The sequence below is a fragment of the Dasypus novemcinctus genome, chromosome 7 (assembly GCF_030445035.2).
Source record: "Dasypus novemcinctus isolate mDasNov1 chromosome 7, mDasNov1.1.hap2, whole genome shotgun sequence".
Lineage (NCBI taxonomy): Eukaryota > Metazoa > Chordata > Mammalia > Cingulata > Dasypodidae > Dasypus > Dasypus novemcinctus.
In genome coordinates, this window is record NC_080679.1 from 75,038,314 (window position 1) to 75,054,565 (window position 16,252).

At 40.0% G+C, this 16,252-nt stretch overlaps 1 protein-coding gene across 3 annotated transcripts in view; it reads right to left on the reverse strand.

Moving 5' to 3' along the window:
- The window catches only part of MAP3K20 (mitogen-activated protein kinase kinase kinase 20), a 213,110-nt gene that overhangs the window by 35,220 nt on the left and 161,638 nt on the right, over nucleotides 1-16,252 (reverse strand). For all 3 annotated transcript variants that reach the window (XM_004476783.5, XM_004476782.5, XM_071216293.1), the window contains exons 12-15: nucleotides 7,224-7,268; nucleotides 5,353-5,383; nucleotides 5,124-5,263; nucleotides 591-653 (exon numbers count right to left, since the gene is read on the reverse strand). In XM_004476783.5, coding sequence (XP_004476840.1) covers nucleotides 591-653; nucleotides 5,124-5,263; nucleotides 5,353-5,383; nucleotides 7,224-7,268 — 279 coding nt within the window. The remainder of the gene's footprint in view (nucleotides 1-590; nucleotides 654-5,123; nucleotides 5,264-5,352; nucleotides 5,384-7,223; nucleotides 7,269-16,252) is intronic.

Sequence of the window (16,252 nt, forward strand, 5' to 3'; positions counted from 1 at the left end):
ACATGTGGATGGAGAACCAGAGGAACAAAATGAATCTTCATGAGTTTAGCAATGGAATTACCACAGCTATTAGTAAATGAGAATTCCCTGTACTAGCTGCAAGTATCTACTGATGTTATACCAAAGTATGCCACATATCTTTAGGCTATGTTCAAAATAATATGTTGATTATAATAACTTCTTATTCAAACAATAACGCTCCCTTCCCCATTCACCCCAATGTGAGTGAGAATCCAGAGTTCCAGGGTGTGAATTCCTTCAGTGACTTCCCAGTCGGACAAAGGTCTCCTGGAGCCAGGTGGGAAGCAGAGGTCCTGGCCTCCGATTGCTAGCACTCAAAGCCCCCAGCTTCTAAGGTGACGTGCATTGTTCTTATCAAGACTTTGTTGTTAATGGTTCAACGACTGGGGAATGAGGGAGCTCAATCTGTGCACATCCTAAGCGTCTCTCAAAGGGCCTTTTGTTGGGCGGAGATGATTAAATTTTACTTCAAACAACCATTTCCGACATTGGCAAATTTAGGTGTGGATGTGACAGGTGCATTTGTCAATAAAAGTAGCATACTTGCAGTAAGAAAAAGCCTTACCTACCTTAATTAGTGGTGGGAAGTGAAACAAGTTTAGGTAACCGTGGGTTAATTTCTCAATGGCTAACTGTAAAAGAAAATCACATGACTTTATTAATACCAAGAAAGGATTAAAATTATTGTACACATACAAAAGCAGCCCTTATTTATGTAGTCTATAAAGTATCTTGGGGATGCTAATATTCAATATCTAAGGAGAATAAACCTGATGGTTCCAAGTAGTATAGGTTGTTTATAATTAGTTAATGAAACAGGAAGATATTTTAAAGATGTTAAGCCTCAGACTAGGCAATAAATAAAACCATTCTTCAAACGCCAGCAGAGCATGGCAGCGACAAGTTAATGTTCTGGTATACAGAATGCAGTTGTCACCCTGAGTAACTGTGGAAAAAACAACAAAGAACAGGAACATAACACCAGAGACTTTCATTAAAGCTGAAATCTCACTACAGGGTTTGTTTCACTGTAGGGCTTTTCTATGAGTATGTATGCAACTCTCCCTCTCCCAATGAAGCACAAAGAAATCTTAAAGGAAAGGAGGACAACTTAAATAATGATTTTTTAATACAAATCAGGTATAATTCAGCTTTTCTGTACACTGAGCATATCGTGTAGGGAGTAAAAAGTAACAATGTGCAAAAAATTAGAAGCATTTTTTAAAGCAAAATGAAAGCTGTTGACACTTGACAATGTAATGAACAGTTATTGGCTGTTTCTCTTCTTCTTGCTACCTGGCTCCTCCACATGAGGGCTTCAAGATGCAGGGGAGAAGGAGCAGCCTTGCAAGGACAACCGAGTAGCAGAAGGCAAGGTGGAAACACTGCTCCCATTGCCAGTTTTATGATCGACCATCTAGGGCTGACAAATTCTTTGAGAAGGTGTACAACAATGACTGTGCCTTCCTTTGTGAAAGACCCAATGTCACAGCCAGGTTGTCGGTGTCTGGCGGCAAGGAGAGGAAGGAGGCACAAACAGTTCTGATGAGCACCCCAACAAATTCCTTGAGTCTGGAGGTGCCGGTTGGTGGCCCATCCCCACAGGCCCATCGTGAAGCACTGCTGGTCCTAAGTGTCCCAAGCAGATAGGCAGGGCCCTCCCAGGGCAAGCTTCCGCGGCCCTCTTCCTTCATCTTCCCCTTTCATTTAACCCATGACCTAGCTGAATTTACTGGAGTGTCATGTTTATTGGCTGGAACCCCCCACCTCCCCAGGTAGCCACCTGAAAACCGGGGTTCTGCGAAACGAGTGTCTCTTTGTGCACCTGCAGACTCAGCCAGAAGCTCGAGGGAAATCTTGGGTCTCCTTACAGACCAGGCCACCCACCTCGAGGGAGCTCAGGGCTGACCCTTGGGTCAGGAGGAGGGGCCGCTGAGAGATCCCACCCCAACTGGTTGCTTGCCACAAGGTATGGATCTCTGTGTTTGTGTGTCCTGAGTTGAAAAGTGCCCCCTCCAAATTCACGTCTACCTGGAGCCTCAGCATGTGACCCTATTTGGAAATAGGATTCTTGTATAAGTAATTAGTTGTAGTGAGATGAGGTCATAGTGGATTAGGGTGTGCCTCAATCCAATGGCTCCTGTCCTTAGAAGAAGGCCGTGCGGAGACACACACACGACTCACAGGGGGGCCAACATAACGACAGAGGAAGAGATTGGAGCAGTATGTCTACAAGCCAAGGACACAGGAACGCCACCAGCCCCCAAGGAGCTGGAAAGAGGCACCGAGACATCCTCCCCTACGGTCTTCAGAGGGAGCGGGGCCCTGCTGGCACCTTGATTTCAGACTTCAGCCTCCACAACTGTGAGGCAATAAATTCCTGCTGTTTTAGGCCACCCAGTCTGTGGTAATTTATCATGGCAGGCTTAGGAAACCAGTGTGTGCATGTTTCTTGGCTGCTTTGCAACCTTAGACTTTTTTGATCACTGCCTATATCTAAAGGCTTCTGTAACACAATCTCTTCTTATTTTCCTCCTTTCTAGATAGGTACTCCTCTTGTTCCTCTTCTTTCTTCTGCCCAGACTGCTTTGACCTCCCCTTGCAATACACATCCTCTCCGAAGCCACATAGTCTGTCAGAGGAAGAGCTTCCCAGCTGGAAGAAGACAGTTCTTGGTCAGGGTGTAACACGGCTGTGCTTGCCTCCTTGAACCTGGGCACTGCCCTCTCCCCTGGACCTCCTGCTCTCCTCTCCACCCTCATTCCCACCACACGACCCGGTCTCACTCTCGATACTGTAACTTCTTAGAGGGCCTTCCAAAATCCACTTTACAACTGCCTGAAGCGACGTTTTAAAAAGTTCCTTCTCAACACTTCCAACACTCTCCGGAAGGTGATCAATTCCAGATCCCCTGGCCCATGTGGCAAACTGCCCAGGATCAGGGCCCACCTCCCCTCCACTTCAGATGTCAGGGTTTCTCCTCCACACCTGCGCTTCCACCAGGCAGCTACTTACTGTTCCTCTTGTCAGATCCCCCCTACACTCTGTTTTTCTTTCTTTCTTTCTCTTCATTGTCTGTCTAGATTCATGTCCTTTGCTCTCCCTCTCCAGGCTACATCCCAAACTCTGTCCTTTCTCCAAGATCCAAGATCCAGCTCCCTGCATGAAATTTTCCCTCTCTATCTCCCTCCACTGCCCGTCCCAAGCACAGGCAATGAATCACTCCTTTCCTCTGAACTGCCAAGAAACTCTACATTATGAGAAATTGTATATACATGTTTAAGCTCTTCAGTGAGACGTAAATTCCTTAAAGGCAGGATTCTTCTTTGTATCTTCCCAGGCCCAGTCCTGCAATTAGTAGGCATTTACTAAACTTGTTGAACAATAAACACTATGTTTGGACATTGCTTGCCCTAAGGAGACCAACCAGAATAGAATATTCTGGAATTTGCTTTCATTGGCCTAATCTGGGAGTATTTGAATCACTGATGGCTTTTGGTAAAGTGTCCCAGCTCAAAACCCTTCCCTCCTAACTGATCCTTAAGGAATGCTGGTGCACTATGTCAGGCACAAAAGGACATATATTGTATGGTTCCACTTATATGAGATATTGAGAAGAGGCAAATTACTCTGCAGAAAGTCAAGTAGAGATTCCCAGGGGCTGGGGAGAGGGAGAGTTGGGAATTATTGCTTAAAGGGTAAAGAGTTTCTATTTGAGATGATAAAAAGTTCTGGAAATATTGGACATATCATTATGACTGTACTTGATACCACTGAATTATACACTTAAAAATGGTTAAATGACAAATTTCAAGCTTATATATTTTACCATAATAAAAAAAAGAAAAAAAGCTTTAAGGAAAAATTATGAACAAAGAAGAATTGTATCAATGTAAACTATAATCCATGCTGTGTAGCAATGCTCCAAAATGTATTAGTCAATTGCAATGAATGTACCACACTGATGAAAGAAGTTGTTGATATGGGAAAAGTGGGGGTGTGGGGAGTGGGGCATATGTGAATCCCCTATTTTTTTTAATGTAACATTTTGTGTGATCGATGTTATCTTTTAAAAATAAAAAACATATATATAAAGAATTGTATCAACAGTTAAAAAAGGGGGGGGGGGATACATCTAGGAACTAATGTTTGAATGATAATTGTGGACATTTGAGTAAAGGGGAATGCAGGAATATCTGTCATTATAACAACAACAAAAAACCCCAGATCTGGTTGCTAAAATGCAAAAAAAAAAAAAAAAAAAAAAAAAAAAGAGAAGGAAAGAAAAGAAAAAAGAAAAGAAGAAAGAAAAAAGCAATAGTAGCCACAATAAAAACAAGGGGTTAGCCTTGAAATTATTCAAGACTGAAGTAGAATTCAACTTCATGTTGGGATGTTTAGGCTGTTAGGATTTCCTGAGTAAACAGGATTAGAAAAATATATGGACATAGGTGGTGTCTGTTCCAGTTCCAAATGCCAAGAGGGTTCACTCGGCCCGGGGCCAGCACCAGCTAGGGGTCCTACCAGCCCTCAGGCTCTCTGAATTAAATGGCCTCTCCTCTTGATATTGCTGGGTGGGATGGCTGTTCTCCAGAAGCCATACTGGTTTATTTTCAGCTCACCCAACAGGCTTACGCTTTCTCCCACCCCCAGGCCTGTGCCCAGGCAGTCCTCTTCCCCGGCCCACAGCTAGTAACCCGTCCTTGTCCTGTGGCTCTCAACCCCTTCATACCGTCTACACAGAAGCTTTTCCTCATCCCAGCCCCAGCCCACCTTTGGGGCGTTTCTCACAGCGGCCATTTTACCATCATTGCATGATTAATGTCTGTCTTCCACCTAGACTACAGATGTCACAAGGGCACAGGGGTGGTATTCCCAGGTGGCTCCTGCTGTGCCAGGTGTTAACCCCTTTTTGTTGCATTATGAGGAGGTGGGAAGGCTTCCATGGGGGCCACAGCTAATTAGCAGCTAGTACGGAAGTATTTCAGCCTTTAACAACCAGCTCAGCCCTGCTCCTGTCCCCAGCATCTAACATAGGATCTGTTTCATAGCAGGTACTCAAAAAACATTTGTTAATCGAATGTTCTCCCTTTCTGGGGTACCTTTAAATGAATGATATGGCCCTTGGAGATAATGCCCATGTCTTTCAAGTCTTCCTCCTCCAGAAGAAGAAGTCGCTTGCCTGTAATGTTGTTTTCCTTAAACAAATTTGCATATACACTCATCTCTGCTGAAGAGTCACCTGGGAGAAGTTATTAGAATAAAATTAGACTAAATCATGACCAAAGCAAAGTTAGCTCCATGAATTAAGAAGGAAGTTATTCCACTTGCCTTTTCTGACGAGCTGCTGTACCCAAAAATACTGTGAATGAGAGGACATACACATGGTTTTGAAAATTCATGCACTGATCATTAGCCGGACTTAAGAGTAAAACATAGTTTTCACTGAATTTAAATATTTTCAATTCCTAACTCAACCTCAAGAGTAAAAATGGAAGATTTTCTGTGTGCAGTTTTAAAATTTAAATCTTTTCAACTGGAGATATACCCTTTTTGGGGTCTTGGGCACTTAGGGGACTATTGGGAGTTTACCTCTTACTTGGGCGCTAGAAATCCTTTCAAGAGGGTTCTTATATATAGTGATTTCCTCCCCCTTTTATTTGATGGTGGCCTCCTGAATTTTTGAGGGGCACTGGTTTACCCAGGAATTGTCTAAGTAACAGGTACCACACTGCAAAGGGCAGAGAATGAGTAAAATGAGGCCCCTGTCCCAGGCCTGGGCGTGAAGTAGCTACGTGGCCCAGGACATGCCAGAGCTTCCTGTGTGAAATGAAGAGATGGCACTCCATGCTTTCTGAAGCTCTCCCAGCCTGACTGGCCAAACGGGGACTTCCTGATTTATCCCAGTGGCTCCTAGGCCTTGCATCTTACTGTGTACTGGTAGCCTCTTGCATTGCTGGGTGAAGGGAGTTGGGAAGGATGTGAGACCTGATCCCTCAGCCCTGGAGCATAGCCTGAAAATCACTCAACCTTGAGGCAAAGACTAAAATAGCTGTTGGAGTTCAGGGCTTTAAAAACTTTTCTTTTAGAATGAGATGGACCCACTTTGTAGCTGGAGGTAAAGGGATTATATCCAGACCTGAGAATAAAGGGAGATCCTAAGCGTTCTTTGCTTCTTAAGCAGGGCTGGCAGGAAATCTAGAATCACTGTGAGGGACTGGGAAGAAATAGAGGCAACGGGTGCCAAGTTTCCTCAGCCCCTAGAAGCCAAAGACGTTAGCTAATGTTGAATGTGGTTTTATTTCACAAGAATACAAAGGGCAGGGAGGGGAGCGCCCAGGCCCAGAAACCAGACGGGGGCGTTAGGTACACTTGTGAGGTTTTTGTGTCACCTGGGTCTGTTCCCTGGTGGGGAGGCCATCCCTACTCGGCCCGGCATTACATCTTTATTGATACCCTGACCTTGTAATATGGACCTGGACAGGCATAAGTCCCTGAGATCTCAGAGCAGGAATTCTCATACCTGGTTTGCCACTAAGGAAACCGATATGGAAATGCGAAAGGCTGAGCAGGACTGTTCTTGAGGGCCTCCCTCTAGTGTCGGGCAGAGGGCTTCCTGAAGACTTAAACAGCCCACCCACATCCTCTCGAAAACATTGGGACTTCTCTGGCTACAGCTGAAGAATGTCTGGGAGCTCCTGTGTCCACTCCTCCTTGGGAAGGTCAGAGTAAAGAAGGCAAATCTGAAACTGTCACCTTCCAGTCAGGCCTAAGGTGGCAGTGAAACCCAGGTCAGCAGAAAACCCTAGCCCGGTACTCTTTCCCAGATCCTTCTCCATAAACTCCATTCCTGGCAGTTTAGGGAAATTTAACATCTCTCTCTCTCTCTCTCTGGTGCTTTTTTGTTTTTGTTTATTTATTTGGTATCCTAGGTCACCCAGGATACCAAATAAATGATTAGATTCTGAATACCTCTCAGAGAAAACAGGGAGGTAGAATCATTTTCCTAGATGTGAAGAGATACTTCCTTCACTCTTGAAGCTTTATTTTAAATCATTATTGCATTAAAAACAGGAAAAACTGGAATTCGTCCAATTCTCCTGGTTAAAGTTTCCTAAGGCTCCTCTAAGTGCATTTCGAACCATGGGGACCAATTTATGAAGTATCTGCCCAGGTTAAATAAGGCATTAATAGAAGCTTACCACGTCGTCTTCAGTCCATGCGCCAATGTCAAAGGAAGGCAGCAGCTGCATGGGAAATATGAATGAAATGAAAAACAAAAGTAATATTACCAATATCTTTTTCGTTTATCCCCTTGTCTCACTCTTAATGCTCTTGGCTGCTGCTTTGGCTTGGTCCCCCTTGCAGGTTAAATTGAGTTGAAAACAATTTTCCTGACCTTACGAAGAATTTCTCAGTGCTCCGAAGATTTTTGACCAGAGAAGCCAATGATGTACATCACTGTACTTTTTTTTTTTCCCCAGGATGTCCCGGGGATTGAACCCAGGACCTCGTAAATGCCGAAGCAGGCACTCAAACACTGAACTACACCAGCTCCCTTTTTTCTCCCTTCTCTTCTCTTCTCCCTCCCTTCTTTCCCGCTCTCTTTTTTTTTTTTACATCATTGTACTTTGTGAGCTGTTTCAGCAGGGACTTTGTATGTCTTGACATTTTTCTTCTCTTAGTACATGGCACAGAGTAGGCCTGAATGAAAAATTGTTAATAAGCCATCAGCTTGCAAAGCCATTACCTGACGCTGCAAACTATGACCAATCGGAACCTTTCCCCAGAGGACTGCATCTGCCAAAGCACCACACTGGGTTCTAACACAAGGGCTTATGCAAAACATTTAGAAGAAATGGGCTCCAACATCTCAAAGTGGAAGAGAAGATGGGAGTCAGGGTGTCAGATGCTTCAGTAATTTTCAGGCAGGCTTTCCATTGTGAGTAGGAGCTAAAAAACAACAACAACAATCCAGGAGGTGGCCTCCTTGCTGTGCCTGCACAATACTGAGTTCCTATAGTCAAGTGGCAGTCTGAAGAATGCAAATTTACAGACACACAGAAATCTTCACGATGATTTACATTCTTCATTTTCTATTCCCCAGTGTCATTAACCTTTAAAAAGAACTAACAACAATTATTATTTATTGCACACCTATTATACGTGCCAAGCACTGTGGTACCAATTATACAAATCCATTTTCTTATCAATTTACAACCCTAACTCTGTAGGTATGTATTATCATCCCATTTTATAGATGAAGACGTGGTTGGGAAGGGAGATTTTGTAATTTGTCTAGACATACACCTAGAAAGAAGAGTTGGGGTTAAAACCCAGATCCACCTGGCTTCTAAATCCATTCTTTTTCCAAAATTATATGCTACCTCTCAGCTGGGCTTTGTTTTAGGGAAAGAGGCAGGAAATTTGTATGAGTCTTGGAAGTTATTATTTAATCACATTTCTTTCCCCATTTTCTCTAAGTTAGACATTGTCATTGTTTTCGGAATACAATCAGAGAGGGGAACTAAAAGTCTGTAACAAATCCATTCCTAGGAACCTTTTTGTTATCACAAAAACTGAAGTGCTTTAAGTCCCCAAAGCTGCCATCCAAACTGAATTCACTTTATCTTCATTTTATAAAAAGAGTTCATGATTTTTAATGCTAAATTCAAACAATTTTTAGCCATCCTAATTGATCTTAGAAATTGGTCCACTTGATCTATTGGCAATTCATATGAATAAATTCTCAAGCAAAAAGATCTCAAATATTACCAAGAGCAATTTTATATTCCACCTTAGGGCCTTGGCAGTCAAGGAATTCCTGACATTTGTCAGATATCTGAGCCTTCCTGGGAACTCTCAGACAACATGAAGATTATCTGATTATTAATGAAGATTCCAAAGCAATCATTTGGCAACCAGATGGTATATTATGCTTATTCTCATAAGGGAACTTCCAAGTGCTTAACTGAATATTAGTATCTTACTTGCATTATTTTTTTAAAGCCAAATATTAGGTCCCATGCATGAAGGACATATGAAATAGGAGCTGTCTTAAGAAACCCAGGTTTCAGAGTTGGTATAACTAAAACAGACTAAAAGACCTTGCTGTCAAGAGCACCAGCATGAATTAAGACTTTTTTAGGGAACGTCAGCCTGCACCCAAGAGCGGCCTGCCCCACGGCCATGAACAAAATAATTAATCATTTGAAAAAATCTGGGTGTACTATTAGTCAAATTAGAGTTTGAGATAGCCATTAGCTTTAACTAACTTAACTTGCCAAATGTTTGGATTGCTCATGAGATAACATGGCAGAGTGTCACTCAACTGCTGTTAAATATAATATTTTTTTGTGGATGAGTTGAAAAAGGAAGTTGAATTTGGCTACTTTCATTTGAGTATAAAAATCAGAGCATGGGTGAGGTAATCCTTCTCATTTGTGGGCATTTATTTTATAATCACATACTCAAAACACTGCTAGGAAAGATATGGCTCCTATCTCCAAGGACTATTAATTAATGGGGTATACAAAAGATGTGGATTAAATACGGGAGAGTCCAAGGCTGCCTTCTTGGTTTAGACACTCAGCATCTAGTAGAGTGCCCAGCTACAATACCTGGTACATTTTTGTTGAATGAATGGGATAAAATTCAAAGATACATAAACTAAAAGGCTGAATTCGCCAGAAGTTCTCTGCAGAGCAAGCCCTGTGGGTATACTGGAGAAAAGAGCAATGTATTCAGAGAAGGATGGGAGACATGGAAGGAATACTGGCTTGAGCCGGGAAGTGAAGAGCAGGGAGAAGTGAGGTGATTCCAGGTGAAGAGAACAACAAAGCAAAAACCTGGCAGTGGGTGTGTGTGGAGGGGGAGAAAGGGTAAGGCACAGTCACCTAATTGGAGAATGGGGTGCAATGCTGTGCACCTTGGAGGAAAAGGAAGACTCTGGAGGGCCAAGCAAAAAAATTTTAAAAAATCCACTGGTTAAAGAAAAGTTGCAAGGGTAAGAAGCATACACTTAAATCTCTACTGTTTTCATATGTACTCTGCTATCCCCTTGTGCTTCATTTCCCTCAAGGGTTGCCACTTTCTCTTCTGAAACACTTAATGTATGTAGGAATCGCCAAATATACTCATTTGCTTTAATAATGTGGAGAAGAAAATTATTTGAGGAATAGAATCTAAAGTTAAACTTGATCAAAGAAAATTCGTAACAAATTTTATTTCCTCACAGGGCAACTGGATACAGCTGCAGAAACATGTCATTCCTTCTTCCATCATGAAAACAAATGTGAAATAAAGTACTTTTTCGATTAGCTCCAGAAACAACAGCCTGAGTTGCAGAAATATTTCCCTGCATCAAGGCTGGTTTTTATTGGGGTGGGAAATGTGTTGTGTTTTGATTTTTATACAATTCCTAAATGTTGTGCTAAAAAAAATTGAGAAATAGTGTTTCTTGAATAGAATAATGGTTGTGAATAACACGACTAACCAAAACCAACATCTTTGGTTCTAATGTCCAAAGGAGAGGAGAAGGATTTCTTGTGCTCTGAGGATGGCTCATCGATATGATGCCAAGGAAGGGCACTGGATTCAGCTTGATACCCATTCCAGCAGGATTCTGTGGACCATGTTTGCAAAGAGCAGTGAAAAGGAGGCTGGAGCCAGGCACTACTTCAAGACGGCTTAAATTTGGCAAAACAGGGGATAAGAGTTAAGCTCTCCAGGTACACGGTGGCTTACCATTTCTGTACCTTGTTAACATATCTGTTGTAGGAAAGTTCTAAGCCTTTCTGTCTTTCATTGGGGATTAAAAAAATCCACCTCATGACTGCCTCATCACTTTACAAATTCATTATTTACATTACAACTGACTTCAGGAGAGAAAAGCTAAAACTAATGTGTGTGTGTGTGTGTGACAATGATTCCTTCAAAGGATGTTGGGAATCCAATCTAACAAAGATATTATATACACAGCAACACATAACAAAGGGATTTACTGTCAAAACGTTTATTGCAAAATAGAGTCTTAGAACAAAAAGAAAGCCAAGAAAAGTTCACATCAAAATGAAATGTATGACACCAACTTGGATTTCTGAATACATTGCAGACTGTGCTGGAATATCAAATTCCAACTATGAAGTCAATAGTTTACCACACAAGAGTAAAATTTAATCTTCCATACAAACATTATACAAGATATTTGGCATAGGACTTGCTTAAAATAACATTGCAATAGAATCACTGAGAAGTTTTTGTTAAAAAAAAAAACACAACACACAATAAAGTGATAATGGCATCTATTCAAAGCTCACACTCAAAGAATATAAATATTTTCTATTGTTAAGTACAAAATTTTTAAGAGTGCAAAAGCAATATGTGCAGTGTATCATATCTGACATTAAAAGATATACTATTCTGCACACAACATAAAATAATTAATGCAGGTGCTTGGAACTCTCAATTTTAAAGTAAAATAACCACATGCCATAAAGTTCCTCAGAGGCAATAGAGTGCAAACTAAGTTGGAATCCAGTGAAAACAAGTCTGGTCCTCCAGATTTCCCTGGTAGACTCTTATTTTTCATCACAGAAATTGCTGCATCTAGAGCTATAAGACTGTGCTACAATTAAAAGAATAGAACAGATTCTTCTCACTGGCAGTGCTTAAAATCTAAACAAGATAGTAGTCATTTGAAAGCAGCAAAAGGTGCCTGATTATAGAAAAATATATGTGGTGTGGTGAGATTCTGCTAATTTCAAAAGGTTGCAACAAAGTCTAGCGTATCAAAATTTTAAAAATGTATCAATATTTAACTCAATAAATTTAAAAATGATCTTTACTCTTTTAAACTCTTACCATTCTAATGAAAACTCTAAAAATTAAAATTTTGTACAAGGTAATGCTATGAGAATTATTCTGGATCACTCCCAACACCCACAAGTTCTTGATTTTAATGGGATTCAAGTCTGAAAGCTCAGCAGGTGTTACGATTGAAGAAACCCACATGTTAAAAATCACAGGCTAAAAAAGAGCCCTTAACATGCCCAGGGTATCAGCGACAAGAATATTCAACTATGTCTTCAACGGCTTCCCATTGCTTATTCAGGCAAAATATTAAAATGTGATTTTGTTTTAAAAAAAAAAAAAGACTATTAGCAAAAGAGGCCCTTCAAATTAACCTAGTTACTTTGCAGAACTGTAGCTACCTCAATGAGGCTTTTATTTTTTATTTATTGTGGAATCAATGTAATAGGAGAATGACCTAAGGTGAATTTAGCTGTTTAATAAATCATCCATCAGCATTCTTATGGGGAAGGAAACCATTTCCACAACTATTGATTTCAGATAAATGCATAAACCTACAAAATTCAGATTCATATAGTAGTTGTAATTCTGAAAATGCATTTTTTTTTACTTGGATAATTTTGTCTAGGGGAAAACAAAAGATTAGGTGTAGAACACTAAAAGTCCCAGGCCTAGCAAGTTTATCAGTGGGGAAGGGACAGTGCTATTGGCACTGTACAGGAAGTTCTCTTTTGTGTGGGACCTTCCTTGGCATGTAGGACATCACTTTCCATGGCATTGGGCACCAAATGTCCCTGATAATTATGAGAACCAAAAATATGTCCCCTGCTCCAGCATTCTCAAAAACCATTAGGTGACAGCATGACCCCGACTGAGACCATTCAGTAAGGAGTGGTCTCAACCTACACGATCAACTTGAGGAATAGAGAAAAAAGGTGGAAGAGCAATTGCATTTTCAGTTGCGTAGCTCTGGCAATTACTAACACAATTTAGGCTTTTGAGTCTCATGATGAGTCTTTACATTTTCAGTATTTCTTTTACTCTTCTCTTCATAAATTTTTGTAAGTCAAGTGATTGGAAATGAATCCAGCACCAATAATTTGCTATTTCAAAAACTGATGCAAAAAATGAATTAGAAGCTGCACATATAATACCATCATTAAACATTCAGTATATTATGAATAAACTTTTATAATTAATAAAATTAAGATAAAAATAAAATTAAGTCTTCTAAATGATCTTTACAGCTAGAGAGAGAACACCTTAAACTTCTGATTATATGATTCAGATTTCAGGGATGCTTTAACATTTTCCAACCTGTAGACTTTACAGTGAAGAGGAACAATGATTTGGAATGGAAAGCAAAATAGACAAGGCCATGTGGTAATCATTTATAGTCCAATTCCAAATGAAGACTAATTTCAAGCTCATTGATTCTGCTGTATCTTAAAGCCTTGCCATCTCTTGATGGTAAAGTATTGTGTATAGCCTTCTCTGGAATACTGGTGAGGAACATGGTAGCAGTCAAAGGATTTGAGAAATGGTAAACTTAGGTCTGGGTACAGAGTTTTATTACCTTTCTCTTTTGGTTTTATTTACTGCTTTTATTAATGCACTAAAAGTTGACATGTAATAATATACATTTATATGTACACAAAGAAAAAGTCAGTTTTATTTAGTTCATAAATTCTAAATTTGTTGATTATTCTTAAATGGGAGGCAAGGTTTATGTTCATACATTAAGTGCACAGGTCCCGAAATTAGTCTACAGAGGGTCTCTTACCCTCTTCAAATTTGCACAAGTGTTACTTTATCAGTGAGGCCTTTCCTGACCATATGCCTTGTCCTCCTTCCCATCTTTATTTTTTCAGCATGCACTTCTCAAATGTTAACATACTATACAATACTTTTGTTTATGGTCAGTCTCAACCTGTTAGCATGTAAGCTCCATGAGGGCAAGTTTTGTTTGCTCTTTCCCCAGCGCCTAGAACAGTACCTGGCACACAGAAGGACCTCAATGAATATCAGTGGAATTGAATGACTTTATCTTTCCTTGGGAAGATGTGCAAGAGGATTTTCAACTGCCAAGTCTTTGACTCTTTTTGTTCTGCCACAGTGCCCCAAGGCATGCTGGGAAGTAGAGTTGCAAATTGTTCCTACTGCTCCACTCCCAGATTTTCTACTGTGACCTGGCTTGAGTCATTGAGCACTTCTCTATGTCTGAACATGCAGGCTGTCTCATTATGTGTGTGCCTGTTTGCCCCCAGCATTATATAGTGGTGTGCATGTATCCATATCTATGTGTGCATACACAGATGTCATAACACAACAGTATGTGGGGAATCCCATCTTCTAGGAAAAGGTTTAACTACTCTTTCTGTTTACTTAGCGTGGGGGTGGTGCCACAGACCACAAATACCTCAGACCAGGTAAACTTGCCCAGGGCTTATAAGTCTTCAAAGAGTAACAGGAAAAATCTGTTGGTATAGCTTTCATTCTAAGAGTGTGCTCTTTAACTTCCCTGAAAGCTATCCTCTTTTAACTTCATTTCATATGACTGAACAAATATCCCTTGAAATTGACAGTTTTCCAGAAACCATTTGCTTTTTAGGGTCTTTTTTTTTTTTTAGGAGGTACTCAAGATTGAACCCAGGACCTCATACATGTGAAGCAGGTGCTCAGCCACTGAGCTCCACCTGCTCCACCTTTCAGTGTCTTTTCACTGGCATAATTAATAATAGCTAACATTAACTGATCACTTCCATGGGCCTGGCACTATGTTAAGTGCTTTACATATATATCACATTTAACCCTCAAACAACTCTTTGAAGGAGGTACTATTACCATTTCCATTTTAAAGGTGAGTAAACAGACACAAGGGTTAAATAATTTTCTCACAACCGTGCGGCAAGTAGACCCAGGTTTCTGAATCACTATGTGACTCCAGGTCCTCTCTTTATCACTATGCTTTATAGACTGTTCCACATCTCATACCCAGATTGTTTCACTAGTTATTTTTCTCCAGATAAAGCTGACACTGCACACAGATCAACTGGTGGAATTTTACAGCTCTCAATGGGGTTTAGAAACATATCATGCTTCAAATTCTAAGAGGTTTTTTATGATTGAATGTACTTAGAAATGGTATTTGATAATATATATGACGATGATATCCTTTGTTCATAAAAAGGGCTACCATGAATATTTTTGGTTGAAAACTCAATGCATGACATTGCTTTCTAATTTAGACCTCTCCACCCAAAAAGAGTTTTTCTTCTTTTAGTTTTCTTTAATTATGAATGTTTTGCAGTTTTTTAAAAAGTGTTTTCTAGTTTAAAAAGCTTTGAAAATTCTGTGATAACTTTCTGAGAATATCTCTAGTTTTCCAGGTTTTCAGAGCATCTACATCTACTTCTTTGTAATACCAGAATTGGAGTCAAGGTTCTGCTTTTATAATTTTTTTTAAAGACAACTCTGAAAGATTTGATACAGAAAGGAACATTCCGTTTGCACTTGTGCTTAAGTAAGGATAATTTATATTTACTATTCCCTTTACAATACTTAATTTCCTCTTTAAAATAGCTATACATATACTTAAAATTCAGGATCATCATGCCCCTCTGGAACAAACAAATGAAAAACCTGCACACACTCCTCACTGGAAGTGCCTGCCAGGGCAGGCTGATACAGAGCACTCACACTGCCTGAAGGCATCCCTATAAGGCCATGTCTTTCTCTTTGAATAAAGTACAAGCTAAGCCTCATACGACAGCGACAGCGTGTTGTTGTTAACAAGTTCCAGGGCTATCACTGGTATGAATGAAAGCCTGCAACCATCTACTGTTGGTTTCATATTAGAGTATTTCTCCTTCGATTGTAGTATTGAGAACACCTCTCAGGTTTTACTTTGAGTAGCTGTGCTCTTTATATTTAGGATTGAAATTCTCAGCATTTAGGTATTTCTGAAGAAGTATTTTATTATAATCTTCTTTTATCTCAATTTTTTTGTTGTTGAATTTTGTAGTCACTATCAATCATTTCTGACATTACATTGTATTGCTTTAAGAAAAAAAGTAATAAAAAGGTAATATGCTACAGGAAAATCAAGTGTCAAAAAATATTTTAGGAGCTGAGTGCTTGTTCAAAATGTAAGATTTTTAAAAAATCAATTGAATAGAAGAAAATAAAGGTAAATACAAACTATAAGTAGTCATTAAAAGAAAGCCAGAATGTCATTAGTTAAAATCACAAATTTCTATAATCAGGCACCACACTTGGCTGATTCATTAAATATACCTTTTGACTTAATTTCCCCCATATTTCTGTAAGCAGAAATAAATCAAAAGTAAAATTAATAGAGTACTGTCATATAAATGTGATTGCCCTAAAAATGCAGTGCTTGGTTTTCTACCTCCTTACT